Source organism: Pangasianodon hypophthalmus, chromosome 23 (assembly GCF_027358585.1).
Source record: "Pangasianodon hypophthalmus isolate fPanHyp1 chromosome 23, fPanHyp1.pri, whole genome shotgun sequence".
Classification (NCBI taxonomy): domain Eukaryota; kingdom Metazoa; phylum Chordata; class Actinopteri; order Siluriformes; family Pangasiidae; genus Pangasianodon; species Pangasianodon hypophthalmus.
In genome coordinates, this window is record NC_069732.1 from 18,744,684 (window position 1) to 18,766,297 (window position 21,614).

At 40.5% G+C, this 21,614-nt stretch overlaps 2 protein-coding genes across 2 annotated transcripts in view; one reads left to right on the forward strand and one right to left on the reverse strand.

Annotated features, from left to right (window-relative positions):
- Positions 1-21,614, reverse strand: part of bop1 (BOP1 ribosomal biogenesis factor) — a 65,452-nt gene that overhangs the window by 13,649 nt on the left and 30,189 nt on the right. The gene's annotated exons all lie outside the window — the stretch shown is intronic.
- Positions 8,902-17,587, forward strand: scxa (scleraxis bHLH transcription factor a). The gene is made up of 2 exons (XM_026929884.3): positions 8,902-13,309; positions 17,540-17,587. The coding sequence occupies exons 1-2, from the start codon at positions 12,743-12,745 to the stop codon at positions 17,576-17,578; spliced, it is 606 nt and encodes a 201-aa protein (XP_026785685.1). The 5' UTR covers positions 8,902-12,742; the 3' UTR covers positions 17,579-17,587.

The following is a 21,614-nucleotide window of genomic DNA, read 5'->3' on the forward strand; positions in this document are numbered from 1 at the left end:
AATAAACAGTCTGAGAAGACAGTATACATACACATCCATAAAGAGAGACACACTTTACACTGGACAGCTGAAAGTTTTCAGAGGTTTTTAAGTGAGGCGTGCACCTGTGAGTGATTTCAATAAAAACACCCCTACCATATCCAATTAGAAATGAGCGGGCAGCCATGTCACGCTTTCTCTCCCACAGCCTCAAGCAGCTGCAGAACCTGCGGAACCCCTCATTCTTCAAAATTGTGGCATTAACCTCTGGCCTGGCTGCGCAACTGCAACTGAATAGTGAAATGTTTGCTCTGATTGTGGCCTAAATTGCATTTATTGGAGAAAAGTACAGAGAAGACACCACCAAATGCTTGGTATCTTCCCAGACCAGTGTTTGGGCTCAGTGTCCTGCTTCGGGATGAAATGTTAGCCAGTGGGTTTTGGGGTGGATCTGAGCAATTAGGACATTTACGTACACTTCAGCAATCACATCATCAATAAACGTAAATGAGTCTGTACAGTGACTGCCATAAATGCCAGTGAACCCATGTTTAACAGATAACATGATATGTTTTGCAACATGAATTCCTTTCTCAGTTAATCTTCATTTCTTCATTTGTCTATAAAACTTAGCACTGGTTCAAACCTTGTGGTAAAGTCCTGTAAGTTTTTCAATTGGATGCATCTACAAGTATCCTTGAGTATATTCTTAATCTGTTAAAAATATTTATTTAATTATAACAGAATTCTTGTGGAATCATTCCTCTGTCAGTGCTATTGTTTCTGCGGTTCACCAGGTAAACCCCACAGTTCATTTCCACACACGTTTTCCCAACGTACCTGATTCTTCATTATGCATTTAAACTCTGTTTCACATCATATTAAAAAACCCAGAGTGTGAAACATCATGACACACTAAGATGTGATAAAGGTTTAATTTAGTATTTTTACAAAAGATGTGCGAATTGTATTCTTTTCTTCAAAGGAATTTCCTGAAGAACATTTACATGTGATATGTTTATTCCACCCTGTTAGGAAGCACAGGTTAAATGAGTGGAGATACACAGAAATGTAGTCACTGCAGTACAATAAAAAAATCTAAAGGTCTAAACCAGTTTTTAAACAGTTCCATCACACATATTTAAATTTAAACTGATTTTTGTGTAATTTTGCCTAAAACATGGAATTGCATGAGTGAAAGTTGTAGACTGCCATGGAGAAAGAGGAGAAAAAAAAAATCATTAAAAATCATAAAAATTAAAAAAAAGAATGAGTGTTAGGGCTTAAACCCCTTATCAAGTTGTTATGCTCACCAACTGTGACGCCTATTCATGAAAATAAAGTCATAACAGGCTGAGTTAGTTTCTTAACAGGAAAAACACTATGCTAACCGAGTGGAAAGTATTATTAAGTATTATTATACTATTAACTTAATATTAATGAAAAATGAGAATTTAAACAATTCCATGCAAATGTCAAACTTTACCATGGAAAAATACAGTTGTAAGCACAGGAACAAAACTACATTTAAAATGCTGACTCATGTCTTTCACTCATTTTTCAATGTATTTAACTTCTCTGGATAAATTACAGAGAAAATTGCATTGTTTATACATCAAATATACGGACACGTCACATCCATTACGCAAAAATGTCACATTCATAACACCAGTTTTTTTTTTTCTTAATGGTGTATTCTCAAAACAAGAAATATTTTCAAAACTACACTTCACTGCTCATTCGAGTCTCTTTCATGTTATATGTACACTGAAAAAAAGCTCAATGAAATTAATTCAAATGCGTACATCAGTTCCATCTGAGTGAATTGTGTTACATTAACACACTTTGTTGTCATACATCCAACATGATTTGATCTTCATTTCATCTTCTTTGTATTTTCAAAGCCATGAATAAAATAAAACCTCGCGCTTTCCCCTGAATTGAGGATCGAACCTGGGTGCGCTGGCGTTTTGCAACAACCACAGACACTGCGCTATTCTACCGCACATTTTAATCTCGTTAATTTAATTCTATAGTTATTTATTCACATCAGCGCCACCATCCTCATGAGACTTCATAATACACATTAATATTGAGTGAATTCATCGGCTCACTCTACATAATTCAATCTGAATTATGATAATGAATTTCTATTAAACTAGAAACTTGTTTAAGTTCAGTATAAACAAGGACATCATGTTTTGATAAGAATCTTAATATTTTTATGAAAACTATATGTAATATGTTCTCTTAAATCTGACTGACCACATATTCCTTTTTTTTCCAGATGCTTTCTGCGAAGGTCTTTAAAATTCACAAAATTTGTAAAAAAAAACAAAAAAAAAATTGTGTTTGATGTCACATCCATAACATTGATAAATTGTATGTATTTGAAATTGTATGTATTTGATTACATGTATTTGAAACCTGTAAATCAATACATTTTTAGGGGTTTAGGTTAAACGTCAAAAATGACGCACTGATCCTAAGCTTGTCTCTGAGGCATTTTGTTAGCCAGCGTGAGTGCAAATATCACATCCAACACACTGCAATTGCCCATTTATTAAAGATAAATATTGTAGCATTTTAATAACTTTAAATTCTAGAAAGTACCATCAGTAAGTAAAACTATAGTAATCATGACTAAAATTTTTGAAAAACTGATAAAGTATACTTAGCAGCTTAATACAAGTCATCATCACGTCATCAGCAGCTTTTTTAACAGTACTTAAAAATGATTCTAAATGTCTCTGCATGAGCCGAAACAGACTTTTCCAACTCCAGCGACAGTCTGCAAGAACACAAAGCAGAGGGACACAGTCGTCCACCTCGACCCTGAAAAATCTCCAGCTCACCTGCTTTCAATTCAGCAGGCAAACACAGCCATTATGAAGTGTCTGGTATGAGTAAAGCTGCTATTGTGGGGGAGAGTTTGGTGGAGGAGGTCATTGGTTTGCACAGAGAAGTCACGTAGAGGATGTTTCTCAATGCTGACACTCACACGGATCTGGACCAATGTTTCAAACCAACACAGTGCTCAAAGCAACATAAGCATGAACAATTCAACAATCTTATCAGAGAGCCGTACAAACAGCGAGTCATACACATATGCTGCATTCAACTAAACGTCGTGACTCATAACTTCCGAGCAGGACTAGGAAAAACCAAAGTCAAGGCCTCCTCTACTCGGAATTCCTACTTGGGAACTTCGGTCTCCTCAACTCCTCAGCAAGTGACATCATATTCAACATGCCTGCTCACAGCATGAACAATAAACACAGTAGCACCTCTTATCTTTAAATGAGTTATACTGTGTGTGTGTGTGTGTGTGTGTGTGTGCATATATATGTGTGTGTGTTATACATACACACACACACACACACACACACACACACACACACACACTGTATTTACAAGCATATACTTTAGATCTATCAACATACAGATATATTCACTAATTAACTCACGCTACAGTTCACTGTTCTGAGGAGAAAAATATACAGCACTCGTCACAGTTAGCTATCTAAGTTGTTACTAACTAAAGACGACATAGAGGCATCTTCGCTTTTTCCCCCACTTTGTAGCTCGAACGCATGAAGGTCCAAAAAGACTTCATTCCGAGCTCCAACTTCCCGCTTCCGAGGTTACACGGACAACCCAGATGAGGTAATGCCACAGTGAAGCTTTTAGGAATTGTCTGCTGGGATGCCACACCCATGAAATATGATCTTTACAAGAGAGGATCAAACGTAGAGAGCCCAGATTTAAGAAGATGCCTCATAGTTCATAAACTCCTCTGAGGCCGTAACGGTGAACATGACTCCCCATATTTTCATGAGGTGCATGCATAAAAGGGTCTGAGGCACTCCAGAGCTTAGCAAATGACCTCCAGAGGACTGTCTTACATTTAACATCTCATTCAGTTCATTACACATTGCTCTTTTTTTAATCCTAAAATAATGATACATTTATTGGAGCTATTTGAGCCATATTCCCAATTTTATTTCCAGAACACCACATTTTGTTTTTATTGAAAGAAGATATTTGCAGTGTAATTACTCACTTCTTCTTCTTTTTACTCATGAAAATAAGACAGTGAAATATGGCAGTGTGCTGGCATCAGCTGGTGTTTGAAAGTGGTTCTTCTTTGGAAAAGTCATCCAGATCTCGAACTTGTCTCTAACTGATAATCTAGCAGAAGACTGCAGCAGGCACCCACACAGGACAGAGGCAAATGAGTGCCGGATGATCTTCTGCATACAGATGCTAGGATCTCTGTGCACCAGTAATTAGCGTGATGCAACACTGGCACATCGAGACACACAGTGGCAAGCAAATGACAGCCTCATCCATCAAGACAGGTCAGGAGCCCACAAAACGTCCCCCAATCACAACAAATGGAGCAGAAGTGCCGAACTGAGACTTCCCCTCTGGTTTGTTTTTTGTGGATCACTAAGCTGCCCTGCACGCCCGTGGCTTTGGTCAAAAAGGGTAAAAATAAGTTGGTGCTGCTGTCAGGATAGCTGCAAGGTTTAGGAAAGGAAAATCAACGTGTCTGCTGCAGACTGACAGGAGAATGGCTCACATTTTCCGCCTGTCCGCACCGCTGACCTCTCAGAATTCCTTGGCAGTTTGGATATTAACAGCATTATAATGCAGAATTTAAGAAAGCTGTGACTTAAATTCCTACTATGAATGCAAAATGAGTAAACACATATTAGAAAAAGAATAAAATATTTAAAATGCAATGTTCGGTGGCTCTCAAAAAAACCAAGATGATGCTCTAGAAGTGTCTCTTCAGCTATATTTTGTGTTATGATTAAACTATTGAATAAAAAGTCTGCAGAAGGAGAAAATTCCTCCAATGTTACAAGATGCAAGACAGAATAATGGATTGTGAGTTTAGGTATGAACCTGGTGTAGTATATACCTACAATGATACACTGCCTTTGAAGAAATGAATTATTCCATATGTGGTAAGGGCTAAAGGACATGGGTTAAGGCATCTGATTTAAGAATAAATCCACATTCACAGTCTAGACAATAAATGCGTGCACATTTTTCTCCAAACTGCTCACTACAAAGTTTACTTTATGGCAGCGGAAAACAATCATAGATTACTCTGACTTAGATGAATGCCACAAGACTTTTTTTTCTTAAGCAAGTTTGTCAGGACCATCACTAATCTTATCCATTGTTCCTTTTAGGGAGAAAAATCTTCTGACAGTAACTTTTTTAAATGCGCTCTATAACCTGAGACCGTCTAGACAGGAGGAAAAACCTGAGTACCTCAATGCAAATAAATGCAACAATGTGATCAAATACAAATTTGTTCCAGAAAACAGATCCAAATCACAGTCTTGCACATCTTAAAGGATCAACCAGAACAAACCAAGCTGCATGCATCAGACAGTCAGATGGAAAGATGTATTAAATGCACTAAAATCAGGGTAAAATACTGTGAATAATAAAAAAAAAGACACTCCTGGCATATCTGTGTAACTGTGTAGATGTTAGCCCTAGTATCCGTCTGAACATCATCTGGCTGTCAGGTTATTTGGAAGGAAACATGATCGATATAATAGATAAGTCTGCCATTGAAGTTCAGGTTAGTATGCATGAAAGGTAAGTCACAGTTAATAGTTTATCCTGAAACATCATTAAAACACAAGTACAGTGCTCTTATTATAAATGAAGATGGACCATCACAACACTGTTCTTTCAAGTGCTCCTGGGATTTTCACACATCAGTCCCGGGTGTTTATACAGGACAGGAGTCAGAGGAGAATGGCCAGACTGGTTCGAGCTGACAGGATGTCTACGACACCTCAAACACTCTCGCCGTGGTTGTACAATCTCAGAATGCACAACACTGAATGTTGAGGCAGATGGGCTACAACAGAAGACGACCACATGAGGTTCCACTTCTGTTAGACAAGAACAGGAATCTGAGGCTATCATGGGCACAGACTCACACATACTGGATGGTTAAGGAAAAATGTTGGCGTCAACAGCATGAATCCACGGATGCAACCTGTGAGGCTGGTGGTGGTGATGTGATGGTGGGAATGTTTTCTTGGCACACACTGGAGCCCTTAACGGCAATCAAGCATTGTTAGAATGCCACCGCTTATCTGAGTATTACTGCTGACCATGCACATCCATGTCCACAATTTAACATCTTATAATGGCTAAAACAATCATATGCTTCCAAACAATCATATAGTTCCATGAACAATGAGTTCAGTGTACTTCAATGGTCTAGAGAAAGAGAAGGAGAGAGACCACAGATGTAGAGAGGTCTTTGCTTTCCTCTTTTCTCCCAAATAACTCGCCACCATTTCTTTTAAAATGACTGGCTCAAGGTCTCAACAGAGGTAACATGTGGACCTAAATGGGGAAGGAGCCCTAAAATGTGGTTCAGTAAACAAGCAGTCATTAATAAGCAGAGGATTTGGTTCACGCTGAACTCATTTATTAATCTGACTCTAATCTGATGGGTTAGTTCGTAGTGATAATGTGATTCACATACGCTGACCTGTGTTCAGCTTAAAACTGTAGCCCACTGATAACTCTGACATGATCGATGGACTGAGGAGCATTTTTCCTCATGACATCTTATCAAAGTAAACTGCCATGGTAAATTAACACATTGGAAGGGAAGTACAGTGAGAGCATTAGGAGAAACAGGAGAATCAGATCCAGACTCTGATAATGCCTTAAACAGCTGACAGGGGTGTCGTTACGGATGTGGGGTATCCACTGCAAGTTTTGTGGTCCGGGCCTCTGGTCCCTGTGTGAGCACAGTGGTCTATTAGTAGAGTGTGTGTGATATTTCAGACATTTATGGACGTGTCTGCATGCTCAGGAAGATCTCTGGACTGGAGGAATGGAGATGGGGATAGGTGGCAGTGTGGGAGGGGGTATGGTAACAGCACACCTTTATCACCCACACAGATACACAGCTGTCTAATGCAGGGGGATGATGGAAGAATAGAAAGAGAGCTATGGACTACAATCCTCCAGCACCACCTGGGGAAAACCATGCCAGGGTCACTGCTGTGCTGAGAATGGTCCACTGTAGATATAATATCTGGTCAGTGGTAATCCTATGGTGGTCTCTTTTCATTGTTGAACTAGAGATGGGTTGACAAATTGTGCATAGTAACAGATGGGCTAAAGTCAGTAACTGTATACCTACAAAGTGCAGCTGTACCCAATGAAATTGTCAGCAAGTGAAGGTACAACATAAGTGCACCTACAAGGCTTGTGATCATGTGCAATGTGCCATCATCCTATCATGCCCCCTGACTATCGCCGATTGGCGATACTCTTACCCATACGGGAGAGGATTGGGGGAAGGGGGCGTGGCCAGACATACGTAACACATTGTGTACACATTACCTCATTACAGAGGAATCTCATTTAAATTGTCCAACTTGATAGCTGTTCTCAATAGTGGGAATCAGTGATTCCTGATACTGCTGTATAAATAAAATCAATAAAATCATCTCAATCAGTAAATTTATTGCCAGATTTCCTGTGGTTTGAGCCATGAGTGTGTGAAAAGCTCAATATGTTTTGTCTAAATCAAGACTGTACTATATTATTCTAAAATATTGTGCTTTTCAAAACAATATTTTATACAAAGACCTCCACAGTAATTCTAATGGAGTGTATAGTATGTATACAATTTATTGTTTCTAACAAAAAAAACTGCAAGATTCCTCAGTTTCAAACTTAACATGATGCGTTATAAAGAATCATACATTTAATGTTGATGTGATGTATGAACTCAACTTGGCCCTGAAATTTTTTCCAGCAACAGGGTCATTTGTGGTGGCATAGGCTGGCAACTGCCGAGTCCGTCTACCCCAGAGTGGTGCATTTTAAAAGGGGCTGAGGGAGACAGGGCAGAAGCTGAGAGAGCAGAGCTGCTTAAGCAAAGGGATTTATGGAAGTGGTTCCATAGCATACTCTCATGGAGCAAATTCAGCAGACTGTGCCTCTTTTCCACAAGTGTAGGTTTGCCTTTCCCTCTAATGGGATCATTTATAATACAAGTAATCTTCACCCCACCGTGGAATTTGTCCGCTGCTCCACTTTCCACTCACCCCATCCAAACAGAGTGATGCGTCTGCTGAGAGAATGCGTGTTGACATTTTGCGAGGTGTGTTCATTCGTACTCGTGTCTGTGTGGGTTTCGTGACTGGCAGCACGCGGGCCATTAGGAACGCTGCTAACGGCTACCACTAACAGCCCGGTGGAAAAATCAGAAATTGGAAAATGACCATGGAATAATATCCAAAACCATGCAGGCTGAGTAAAGAATATTAGAAAATAACTCACTGAAAAGTGAATTTTTTTTCTCAATTGCAGATTCATTTTAACATACAATGTGCAAAACATCAGAACACATTCTCCATAACTCATGGAAGAACACAGTGCACTGCCCCTTTAATATGAACCCATGAGATGTTCATATTCTTATTACAATGGAATAACTAAATTCACAGAAGTCCTCCTCTGCTCGTTCGTATTTCCAGCCTGTTTATATGCTCAACACAGTGCAAATGTACCCGAGAGAAAACACGCCATTAAAGGACCTGGATAATAATGGAAAAGTTGCAATAAGTGCAATTTCAAACCAGAACAAAAGGCTAATCTAACTGCCTACACTCTGCCTCTCTGCATAAGATCCCACCATTTCATTTATTTGAAGTTCTTGTTGTGACCTTAGCAGGTTCTGTGTGTGAGTGAGATACTGTGAATGGTGTGTGTGTGTGTTTGTGTGTGTGTGTGTGTGTGTATGGGGCCTTCAGTTTGTCTGTGTCTGGCTTAAATTAAGCTGACTATGTTGCACCAGGCTGAAAGTGATACAGAGGCCCATATCCTCAGGGTCTGTCCAGACGGAGACACCCCCGCTGAAGCCCACGCGCTCGCAGCAGCCGTGGCTCTGATGGCTGGATCACAGCAGCTGTGGTCACGCACAGCACACGCCGGGAGCATAACCCGAGACTGACGGCGCTTTGGCCTGGAGACACATCCCCCAGCTGGAGAACCATGTCTGGGGAGAGGTGCGGGGCTGAGAAAGAGCTTTCCGCAGGTGGGGGGGACGGGATTAGATGTCACATCACACTGGGGGAAGTAAGAGAACTCTAATGGCTGTCAGCTGAGAACCTCTGGTTCTGCTTTAAGGAAAACAAGTGGGCAGACCCCCATATGACAGGATGATAACAAGCGTTGTCATTTGTTACCCCAGACGCAAGGCTTTATGAGGTAACAAAACGTTCCATCTGAGGAAAGGGCCACTGTGGTCTCACTTAACCCTAATGAATGTCGTCATATTACAGCCTAGTTTGACTTTTAATATATAATCTGCTGTATGAAGTTTGCTCCTTAATGCTCATAGGGTCAAAGCAGAAGTCCTAAAGAGGACTCGTGAGATTGTTGTAATGAACAAAAGAAAGAGCAATATATTAATTTCACCTCCTTCCTTCTGGGGTAACAGAACAAAACTATAATCAGGTAAAAACACAATATTGGAAATGGTTATTACAAAAATAACTACTGATACTATTAAAAGCACATCTTGCTTCAACTGAAGGTTATACTGCCTAGTTTGACTGATCCTGTCTAAAACTAAATAAAAAGACCAATATAATATCTTTTAAACCTTTTTTTTGCCAAACGCATGAAACAAGCACAAATATTTTTTCATTTATTTTTTAAAAGTTTGATTATACTCTTCTCCACAGTATCACAAACAAAGGGGCTGAACTAAACTCTCCCTGTGAAATCCAAAGACTCAGACAACTGATACTCTTTAGTCTGTTCAGAGAATTAAACTGGGAAGTGAATGGTAAAGCAATTCAGATATAAAACTAGTTTCAAGAGGAAATAAAAAACCTTTAGATTTTATTCCAGTGAAATCTAAAAAGAGGAAAGTATATCCGATTTTTGTACATGACATAAGGAAACCATTATTTGAGTACAATAGTGTTAAAAAATCTACTAATGATTTACTGCTGCCAGTAAAGTGAGTCAAAATTCCTTCTTATTAGGATTAGGCAAATGAGTCGTCTCCCACAAGGAGTATAAATCTCTGTACTTGTAGCAGCTATTAATGTTTTCATTAATGATAATGTGTAAAGTTTCTGTAACGGTTCACACCCAAACACACCTACTAACCATAAAGTTTTAAGAAAGACAGTTTTTTGCTTTGACCTACAGACAAGGTTTGCTCAAGCACAAGTTATTCAGAGAACATCTTAAGACAGAAATAGAGGCTGAATTAAAAAAAAGTTTTTGCTGGAGTGCGAGAGAGAGAGAGAGAGAGAGAGAGAGAGAGAGAGACAGACACAAGCTACCACTACTGATACTGATGATCATGGAGGGTATTGTGGAGCTCTTAAGCTCTATGGGAAATGAGGTATCCTGTCTGGCTGACCCACTGACTGCAGCTCACATCCTTCATTAATGAGGCTATGGTTCAGGACAGACTAAACACACAAGTCTGCATTTATAGGGATTTACTGTGCCCTCAGAACATCTGAGCTTTTGAGCTTTATTTAAAAAAAGAAAAATTTCTATCAGAGTCAATCTCAAAGCATCATTTGTAAAGACATGTTACAAACCACATCATTATACAGTCAGACTAGGCCTGATCTTATATGTTAGAAATTTGGATCTTAAGAAATGAGAGGAAAATGATTTTTCAACATTTATACCTTAATATTTTCCAGAAATTCTGGAAGCATGCTGACATTAATACGCAATCCCAAACTGGACAGAACGCTTGCAAATGAAGTTTAACTTTCAGTATTGCTTGCAATTTGAATCTGGGATCTGGACTATGGGTACACTGCTTGTAAAAATAGTTCCACTTTGCATGCTCAGGGGTTTTGGAGGGTTAAAATGGGGGAAGCAAAGTTCATGTACTAGCAACCTGAATGGGTTTAAATGGCATATCTTAGCCACATCACCAGGGTTTAGTGTGAAAACAGGGACAATAAAGCCATCAACACACTGTGGACAACACACTACAACATCAAGGCACTTTCAAACAGTGTCTAGCCATGGTTTAAATTAGGGACTGGTTTTGTTTTAATGAGCAACGACAGTTATTTTCCCCTTCGTCAAGTGCATCCCAAGCAGAGCGTGGCACTGAGAATAATTATAATGAGAAAAAAACAATGCGGTGCTGTCTTTAATATAAAGCTAATTAAACCTGAGTTTTTACACCAAACCAAAGAGCATCTATAGACTTTCCCATACGAGAGCCACCTCATCTGGGGTGAAAAGGAGGTTTGGGGACAAGAGCAATTTTATTTATTATTAGAGCAATATTATTTCTAGGGGCCCAGGATTCCTCATTATGTCCACGACCCACACATAAACAGGACTACAAATCATCCTCAAGGATCAAACATATATATATACGATTAATTTGACATCTAATGCACTCTGAATGCATTTTCTGATAAATCTAAGAGAGTCTTAGATGGGAGATTCAACATTTGCCTGCTTGTCTGTATTGAAGTCTTTTTGCTTCCTTCTGACTAAACCCCTTTGGTTTGAGTCTGGTGGAGATTTTTGTACTGCAGTTAAAGCCACCACAAGGCCGCTATACACAACACCCTCTCAAAAGAAACAATAAAGCTCGCCAGGCAGATGCTCACCACAAGATACATACACACGCTGCATACGTGTGTCCAACACCTGAATCTGTTATATAAATGATTAAAGTTGTTAATTAAAAAAAAAAATGACGCAAATATAAAGAGACGATTAATAACAGCTGTAGTGGTCATTAAATTAAATTAGCACTGCTGTACAGTATGTAGGTGATGAAACCAGTATCACATCATTTTTAATATTTTGTGATCTTCAAAAGATTTCCAAACCATCTATCATTCTATGTCTGAAGGAAGTCTTTTTAAATGCTGGTGTGGATTTAAACACTGGTTAAAAAGGAAGTTGCTCTTTTTGTGTTTTCAGCGCATTGTCAGACCTGGTTTCTCATTAATCAAGCAAGTTTGTTTCTCAAACACACAGTATAATACAACTGAAGAAAACAGAGACTACAGTAAAAGATGTGAAGTTGGTGCTAAAACAGGCCAGTGAACAGAGGGTTAAATATGGGAGCTGATAGCTCATCTCAGCTGCCTGCCACCGCCATGCTGCCAGCTGGGATATTTGCATAAACAGTGAAGGAGAGCGATGGACAGAGTGAGTGAGGAAAAGAGAGAGGGACTAAGAGAGGAGGGGTACATTCACCCCAGACACTCCCACAGCATATAAATCCAAACCATACTGAATTTCTCAGACAGAAACCACACGTGGAGCTCAACTCAGAGGCACAGAGCTAGCGGCTGAGGGAGTGAGAGGCAGAGAACGGGACAAAGTTTCAAAGAAGCCAGAGAAGCTGTGGATAGACAGACCTAACACAGTGGATGTGAGTAAAGAAGGTAAAGAGACAGAACACTATTGTCAGTAGAAGCCTTCAGAAAGTAAAGAGGACGTTTTTGTGCTGCTTCACAAAAAAAACAAACAAAAAAAAAAAACCCAAGCCAGTATTCCATGAGGTATCGAGGCTGAGGTGCACCCCATGCTCGGAAGGAATCAAAAGTGAGGAGAGTGAGTCACAATCCTGCATGCTGTATAATTTCTACATACTGCGTGATTGCATGACCAACCCTGCATGACTCTGGACCACGTCTGAGATCTGAGCCAAAGCGTGCTCTAGAAGGTTTTACACAAAATGTCATTTGCAATGGTGCGTCCAGCCCCAAGCCGCTACCTGTACTCGGACATCTCCATGATGTCTGAGGACGAGGAGAATGGCAGCGAGAGCTCGGGTTCGGATGACCGCTCCTTCCGACTGGATGCCTCTGGCTACGAGCTCAAGGTGGGCGGCAGGAAACGGAAACCGGGCAGTGGAGGTGGAGGAGGGCGGATTGGTGGAGTGCTACCAGGCACCGCAAGTGGTCCACCAGGTGAGGGGCGGCAGCGTAATGCGGCCAATGCGCGGGAACGAGACCGTACCAACAGTGTGAATACAGCCTTCACAGCACTCAGGACTCTTATCCCCACTGAGCCGGCAGACAGGAAGCTGTCCAAAATTGAGACTCTCCGCCTTGCTTCCAGCTACATCTCGCATCTCGGCAACGTCCTGTTGGTAGGCGAGGCCTGTGGTGACGGGCAGCCATGCCACAGCGGTGGACCTTCGGCAGCCTACTATCATCATCATGGATCACCTACACGAGATTCTGAGAACTCGCAGCCCAAACAGATCTGCACTTTCTGCCTCAGCAACCAGAGGAAAATGGTGAGTGGCAAACATAGATGTCTGCCCTGATAAGGCCTGCAAAATCAATGGGATGAAGGATGAATCTACTGCATTCAAGTTGCAGCTGCATGATGGCTACAGATATATATATATATATATATATATATATTGAATATATTCTCCTAGAATCTTAGAAAAGTGATTTTAAGTGATTGAAAACTGGCAGAAGCATAAATAGCATGTCAAGTCACATGATGCTAAATTAAACATTTTAAAATACATGGTCATTTTGTCATGAATTGAAAAATGAGATTTTGGGAGATGTCAGTTTCAGTATTGAGCTTACGATGGGTCATTACTCGCCAAGACTGTTATTACCCTCCGTTTAGGGCTTAATACCAACCTGTAATCTACCGCAATGAATTCTGATATTAAATTCAGTCATCAAGATATCTGAAACACATACTGAGCTCTCTGAGCTTGAGTTACTTAAATATCCCTATTGCTATTACACTCAGTGCTGTTACCATTACTTCATAAACAGACTTTACAAAATATCACATCTGCTGCAGGAAACTATTTGATCGACAAAACACTGTCAGGCAGCATGCAAACACCCCGTCTGTCTTCCTGCCACCGGTCCTCAGGGAGTCACTGACCTTAGCCCATAAAGCCAACATCACGGTACATTAAAAATAAATCTGTAAATCACACTCTAGCCATGAGGAACACAACAACACCAAACCAAAAACAGAGTGGAAAACTGTAATTTAAACTCGCGCAGCTAAGGGAGGTCAGACGTGAAATACAAAATATGCCTGGGACAATCTGTGTCAGCCATGAAGCAGGAACATTTTTTGGTTTGATATATAACCATCACACTGCGCATTTTGCCCATTCAGAAATTTAAAGCACTTCCAAAACATAGCTCAGTGAAAACAGAGTAAGGAATACACTGGGCAGAAAATACCTGGAAAAAGCAGAGAGAAAAAAAGATGCAAAGAAATTGCAAAAATGCATACTGATGCAGAAGTGGTGAATTAAAATATGCATATTTATGACAAATGGGCCGAAGGGAGGTATAAATATGCAAATGTAAATGTTCCGTGAACTAAATATTAGGCCCATGGCATTGTGGGAGCATCTGTCAAGCAGCTCAGCACCATCCTGAGCGATTTACACTCTTAGTCTTGTTGCCTAAAGTTCTTCCTAACCGCTCAATTAATAACCCTGTCAAGCAAAACACACTGTGAAACCTACACAAAAAAATAAAATAAAAAAAATAAATCACAAAGATGCAAAATGGACAGTGTGGAAATTTATGGAATATTACAATTATTGTACATATTAAAACAAGTAACCCAAACACTCTTCACAGCAGGTATTCAGAAGTATGAGTTTTCCAATTTAACCAAATTTGTCAGGCAAAGTGGGGTAAAACAAATGTTTAGTATCACTCTAAAAACGTAAAGGCCACAGGCATGATCGCAGCATCCAAAACCACCCCCCTACTGACCTCAGCAGATGAAATGAGTATGCATGTTGTGCTGAAAATTAGACAATTGTGTTGAGGATTTCTGTGCTATTGAGATATTTAAACCAGACCGAGCCCTACCACGAGATCCCGCCAAACCACACTCTTCAGCCCGGCTTATTACAGAGCAAAACACACTGCTCAGCCAAGACTCACTACTTTATTGTTTCTAAAGAAAAACATATTGAAAGGGGGACACATTGAGGTAATATGAATGTTTAATTGTTGCCAGGTTTAATATGTTCGTACTGTGAGATAAACCAGACAGAGGTCAGTGCGAGCCACCAGCTGAATTCAGAGTGACAGGCAAAATAACATCCAGGCTGTTACTTCAAATATGAGAATAAAATATAAAACTGATTGTGCTTATGAAAGAAAATACATTTTTGCCATAACAAAAATTTTCCCCAAGTAAATGATGTATCTGGTTAAAAGTTTAACTAAAGTGATTGGACAGAGGTGCGTTTGAAAGATGTGCACCGAAGGCCTACTTTTTCATTTACACAAGCAACAACCATGAAATGACGTCATATGAAAAAAAATATCTACAAAGATAACAAAATAGAGATTTTCTATATCTTTCTTTTTTCTAAATCTTGTTTTAAAAAAACAGATTCACAGCTCATTAGAAGGAAGTGCTTACTCTTTCACTATGAAATACCTGTATAATATCTTTAGCAGGTCAGGACAAAGACTTTAGAAGATGGTGATCGCTCAACCAGTGTGTGTGTGTGTGTACACATGTGTGTGCCCCTGTTCGAGACTGTGTGTGTGTGTGTGTGTGAGACTGTGTGTGCATGTGTGTGTGAGACTGGGTGTACGTGCGTGTGCCCCTGTATGAGACTGTGTGCGTGAGTGCGAGACTGTGTGTGCGTGTGTGAGTGTGAGTGTGCGTGTGTGTCCTTGTGCTAGACTGTGTGTGTGAGTGTGTACGTGTGTGTGCCCCTGTATGAGACTGTGTGCGTGTGTGTGTGAGACTGTGTGTGAGAGACTGGGTGTACGTGCGTGTGCCCCTGTATGAGACTGTGTGCGTGTGTATGAGACTGTGTGCGTGTGTGTGAGACTGTGTGCGTGTGTGTGAGACTGTGTGCGTGTGTATGAGACTGTGTGCCCCTGTATGAGACTGTGCGCGTGTGTATGAGACTGTGTGCCCCTGTATGAGACTGTGTGCCCCTGTATGAGACTGTGTGCGTGTGTATGAGACTGTGTGCGTGTGTGTGAGACTGTGTGCGTGTGTGTGAGACTGTGTGCGTGTGTATGAGACTGTGTGCGTGTGTATGAGACTGTGTGCGTGTGTGTGAGACTGTGTGCGTGTGTATGAGACTGTGTGCGTGTGTGTGAGACTGTGTGCGTGTGTATGAGACTGTGCGCCCCTGTATGAGACTGTGCGCGTGTGTGTGAGACTGTGTGTGCGTGTGCGTTGTGGAAGAGGAGGTTGGGGGGTTCTTAAGGCTGTTAAAAAAGGGAATTCAATACAACGTGAGTGTGTGGTGGCGTTTTTGAGGCACTTCAGAAGCCTCGCTGCGGTTCCTCTCAGAGGTAAAGACAGCTGAGCAGGTTACTAATCAACAAACGAGCAAGTCCCAGAGCTGTACAACGCTCCATATATATTCTGTGTAATTCTTAAGGCTTCCTTCATCACCGGCATACAGAAGAGTTTAACACTGTTCGTGCTAACGTAAGCAATCAGCTGAAATCATTCCACAGATTCACCTTCAGAAACGCAGGCATTAAACCTGCTCAACACCTTTCCACAGACATCTCTGTAAAACATTTTATTACAGTACAATCCTACAGCACGTCTAATGAGGTACAAAAGAAGAATAAGATCTAAAAGCTCATACTTCACACTTCATACCTAAAATAAATAATGGGATGAAAAAAAATCTCTTTTGAAGACTACCAGCCAGACAAAATAACAAAAACAGTTTGGCTTTCAAAGTTAGCAAATATTATTACATCCACTATACACTGCTGAGTCTATTAAAAGCTCCTGATCTAATCGACGTCTGCACTCTGCACCAGATACCAAATATGACATCATTACCTGTCAACCTACAAACCCAAATATTTGCGTTATGTCTCAAGTCTAAAGAAAAAATACCTCTGAGCAAGTGAGGCTTCATCTCCTGGGAATTCAGCTCTTTACAGCACATTACACAAAATATGAAAAATGTGATGTGACAAGCTTGCATGTGATGCTCATAGTTACAATTAGTTAAAATCAGTACGAGGAATAAAAAGGGGTTTGGGTACAGAGAGAAAGACAATCTTTTTGGGGTGTTTTGAAATGAAATTCACTCAGACTTAATTAATTAAGTGTTGAGTATTTTGGCTAAAAGCTCCACCTGCGGGAGAACCTAGCCCTGCAAACGATGCCATTACATCTGCTCTTGCTCTCAGCCAAGCTCTCAGGTGTCTGCGTGTGTGTGTGTGTGTGTGTGTGTGAGTGTGTGTGCGCATGCGAGCGTGTGTGTGTGCGCGTGCGTGCGTGTGTGTACTACACAGTATAAGGTGAGCACATAAAAACACCAGGTGACTTAACGCCTACAGAAACGCCGTGTGCGTGTAATGGATGTGGAGTTAAAGTGCATTACAGACAAAAATCCCCAAGACCGAGTCAAAGAGTCAACTTACCAAATATTTACTCAGTTGAATAACTGAATTGACTGAATTTCACACACAGTATTTATGTTTAATAAATCTAATAAACATTTTCTCTATGTTCATTACAGAGCAAAGACAGAGAAAGAAAAACAGCCCTGAGGAATTAATACAGAGAGGATGAAACCGATGGACTCGCAGAGATTTGAGGACAATCACAAACTTCTGACTCAAGACTTGACTTTACAGTGTATATATGCAAATAAAAACATATTTAATTGATTCTGTGTAAATTACACCCGGACCCTAAGCCTTGGGCTGGAAAGCAATTACGATGACGACTAAACCTCTCAGACAGCACGGCCTTTTCAAAATATTTCCATATCCCCCACAGCCTCAAGTTAGTGCAGATATTCAGTTCTACAACTCACTAGGAACCCCAAAGCTTCCAGCTTTAGCACAGAGCAGATGCAAAGATATTCACCAAAATGTAAGGCTGGACCCCAAAAAAGCAAAAAAAAAAAAAAAACCCAAAAAAACAAAAACACCTTCAGCAACTGAACATCCGGAAAGAGAAGCGGCGCTGCAGTTTAAACTGGACCTGTACGATCAGAGTGCTGGAAAGCAAGAAACTAAAAAGAAGAACTGGGTACAGACATAAAGATCAAGACAGACACTGTGAGCGCTTTAAATTTATAGGTTAATGGAGGAAGAATGGCAATAAGTTTGTCCTTTAATAAATCAAATTTGATATTCTCAGAAATGTGTCTTGCACATTTAGTTAAATAATAAAAAGCCAATAATTTAAAAAATTAACAATATAATGTATGTTAAATATGGCAAAATTCATATACTCACTGTTCATTAAATTAAAAACATAAAACAAAGACAAGATTGGTTTTTTTTTTTTTTTTGGTACCGATCTGTATCTGTATGTAATGTCTCACTTTAAGTTTACAGTTTGGTAAATCACCTCCCAAACAAAAAAAAAAAAAAAAAACTGCACACAGTTTATATGAAACACTCCCAATTCACCATATCTACTAAACACTTTCTTCTTCCTTCCATGACATCAGGTTGACAGCACGGCACATCGGTGTCATCCTTGTGCAGGGGCCATGTTAATCTTTCCTGTATGTGCTGCCGTATACCTTTTCTCAGGATACAACTCATACTGTATACAGTGCCTTCACAAAATAACAACAATCAAGCTTTACACATCCTGTTCTAATTAAGCCTCCATTACCCATTATCCATCCACCCAATAGCACTCTCGTGTGTTTGGTAAGTTGTAGGCAGAGAAGGTTTGGACGCTCCTGATCTCTGTAGCTGCCGCTTGCTACTAACTCACTTGCCTTAACTAACTGCCCACTGAGTTCCCAAGCCGAAACCTCCCAGCCCTCTCGAGGCTCGCATCCAGATCACTTCAGAGAGGGGGGGGGGGGGGGGGGGGGGAAGGACTTTCACCAGCACAGGTCAGGTTACCAGTCCAGTCTCAGACTCCAACACACACTCCTTCTGAGACTTTCCCCTCATGTATACCTCTGAGAGCCATGCTGTCAGCCTCTCATCCCTGATCAGCGTGAAAGCACAGCGCCACATCCACACAAACCCGGTAACCTACTCCACCTCCCCACTGGCTCCAGTACAGACTAGTTATGACATTGATATAAACCACAAATACTGCAATGCTATAGCACTGAATAATGATTTTTAGACATGAATCAATTTCATTTATGGTCATTTGAATGTGCATTGTGCAGTGCTGCTTAATCAATCACCTCTTAAGACTATTAAGTTGTAATGTATAGTTTTAGTGTCTAAATGTCCTTGTGTACAACTATAAAAAGAAAACTAACAAATTGTCAAACTAGCTTTATTTTGTATAAAAGATGAAATAGGATATAGTTGGATAAATTAAATTTCAAAACTAATTCAAGTGCAAGTGTGACTACACTTTTCCCTCTCCAGGACAGATTTCCATGGAGCTGAATGTTGCCTACAATAATTTCTTGATCATTATGAGAAGTGTAATTCAATTTTTTTTTTACCTCTCTCCTTCATATGCTGAGACTAATAACCCACTAGTGCATAAAAGTAGGGAAGCTTTTCCCTAACCTGACCATGACCATCTGCAGAGACACACTGGTCATACCATCAGGGCACATAGGCCATTTTCAAGCTCCAACTCCACAGCAAAAGACTGGATGTGACTGTAATAATGGTCCCAATGGCCAAGTTTCCTCTAGCCCTGAGTCTGTCTGGAGGATGGTTAGCAGATGACGAGCAGACTGGTCTGGCCTGGTTCTGCTCTGCTTAGCATCAGCTTGTTTTGCTTCAGGCATCCCATCCCAGCAAGCATGGAACTTAACGGAAGAAATCTACACATTTTGTTCGAGTTGGAACCATCCAGAACCCCAGACAAAACCCCTTATCTCAGACAGCTGCATGTCCCAGCCCTCCGTACACCTCCGTCCCTCGCCTCCATTTCCCTCCATTTTCACCATCTTATTTGGCTTTATAAACCAAAACCCATAAAATAAATCTCATCATTATTTCTAAAACACCTAAAACCACAGTCTTGAAATGGAGGTCACTTGGAGGGCAAGCAATTACTCATAGCAAAAAATGAAGGCTGATGTAAGCTGTTACTTCCAGCATGGACTTGCCATTCTACTCCTGATAAATAAATAACCTGGAGATTCTTGTACACAGGGCTTTAACCTTGGAAATTGCGTGTGGAAAGTTTGCATTTTGGCAAACCAGGTTTCAAATGGGTTTCCCACCTGGCCTCCAAGCATCCGGTACATCACTCAGAGAAGGTCGTTATTTATTGAAAATTAAATATCTAATGATGCCCTGAAGCTTTCTTCACTACAGACTCCAGTATTATGACAGAAGTGAAAGCCATTTAGTAGGGGCCAGGAGAGCAAACAGTTTGCCCGAGATTGCAACTTTCCTTCTTAACCATTAACCGAAAACATCCAGATGTGAGCTGCATACAGATATGTTTTGATTCTCTTCCTTACATATTGGTAAAAAAAAAAATAGTTTAGTTGTAAGGTTTGTTTAGTTTTAAAGTATGCATACTGTCATTTATAACTATAAGAAATGGAAGGTAAACTATTATTTCAGAGAAGGAAGAGTCATGGATAAAGTTAGCACCTAATGCTATGGAGAAAACTCGCCTCACTTGACTTTATTTTTGTAAAGTGTTGTATAATGAAAAATAAAATGAAAATCTGACATGATGGTCTGAATGTATGTTGAATCGTACATCTTTGTGATATAGAATAGACAGCTTTTGTCACAGGTATGTGTTAAGGGAAAAGTGTTGAATTCTCCTTCCTCTAAGTCCTCTGCGTGACCCCTTCTCACCCCCGGCAGGGGCTCGCTCCAAACCCCCTCCCTGATGACAGCGCTCGCTGGCAGTTGGTTTCAATCAGGCCTTCTGGCCGGACACACGTTGGGCCAACAGGGAGCTGTGTTGAAGATCGGATGAAAAGGAAATCCTAAAAACGACGGAACGACAGGTGGCTAGTTTGGCAGCGACTGAAGAATCATCTCTCCTCGATCCTTTCCTCCACCTACCCCCACACACCTGCAAGAATCTGGCCAACTGAAGCCCGGGGTGCTGTTTGCTCTGTCCGACCAGCATGCATTTCACAATCCACCTAGTCACGTCCCTCAGACCACCCTCGTACTGCTCCCCCGAAGCCAGACAAGTGCTCTAGATCAACATTCCCCCGTCGACTTAGAAAAACACATCCCTGCTTCTCCTTAAATAGACTATTAAAAAGAGATTTCCTGCTGATAGCACAGTGACAGGCCAAAATTCCACATAATTTACGAGCGATCTGTCAATTTTATCACCATATTGATTTCAGCAGACTAAAGAAGACTGAAAGCAGACCTTTGTATCCTCAGAAAGGAAAGCTTTTGGAAAGATGTTCACCCACTGTGGATGCAAAAAAATCTCTCACAATCATAGTGATTTAACTTTGCTAAAGTTACTTTAGTAGTGCAGGTATACGTTTCCCAAAGACTTTTCCACGTGAAAGATTTTTTTTTTCATGATCACATGAACAGAATATTTTAAATTCTAATTCAAGAGACTTTTATTTGTAATCTGAAACATGTCTCATACATAGCAATGCAAACTCGGTCTAAAACATCAGATTGGGATTGATGGGATTCTTCAAGTGT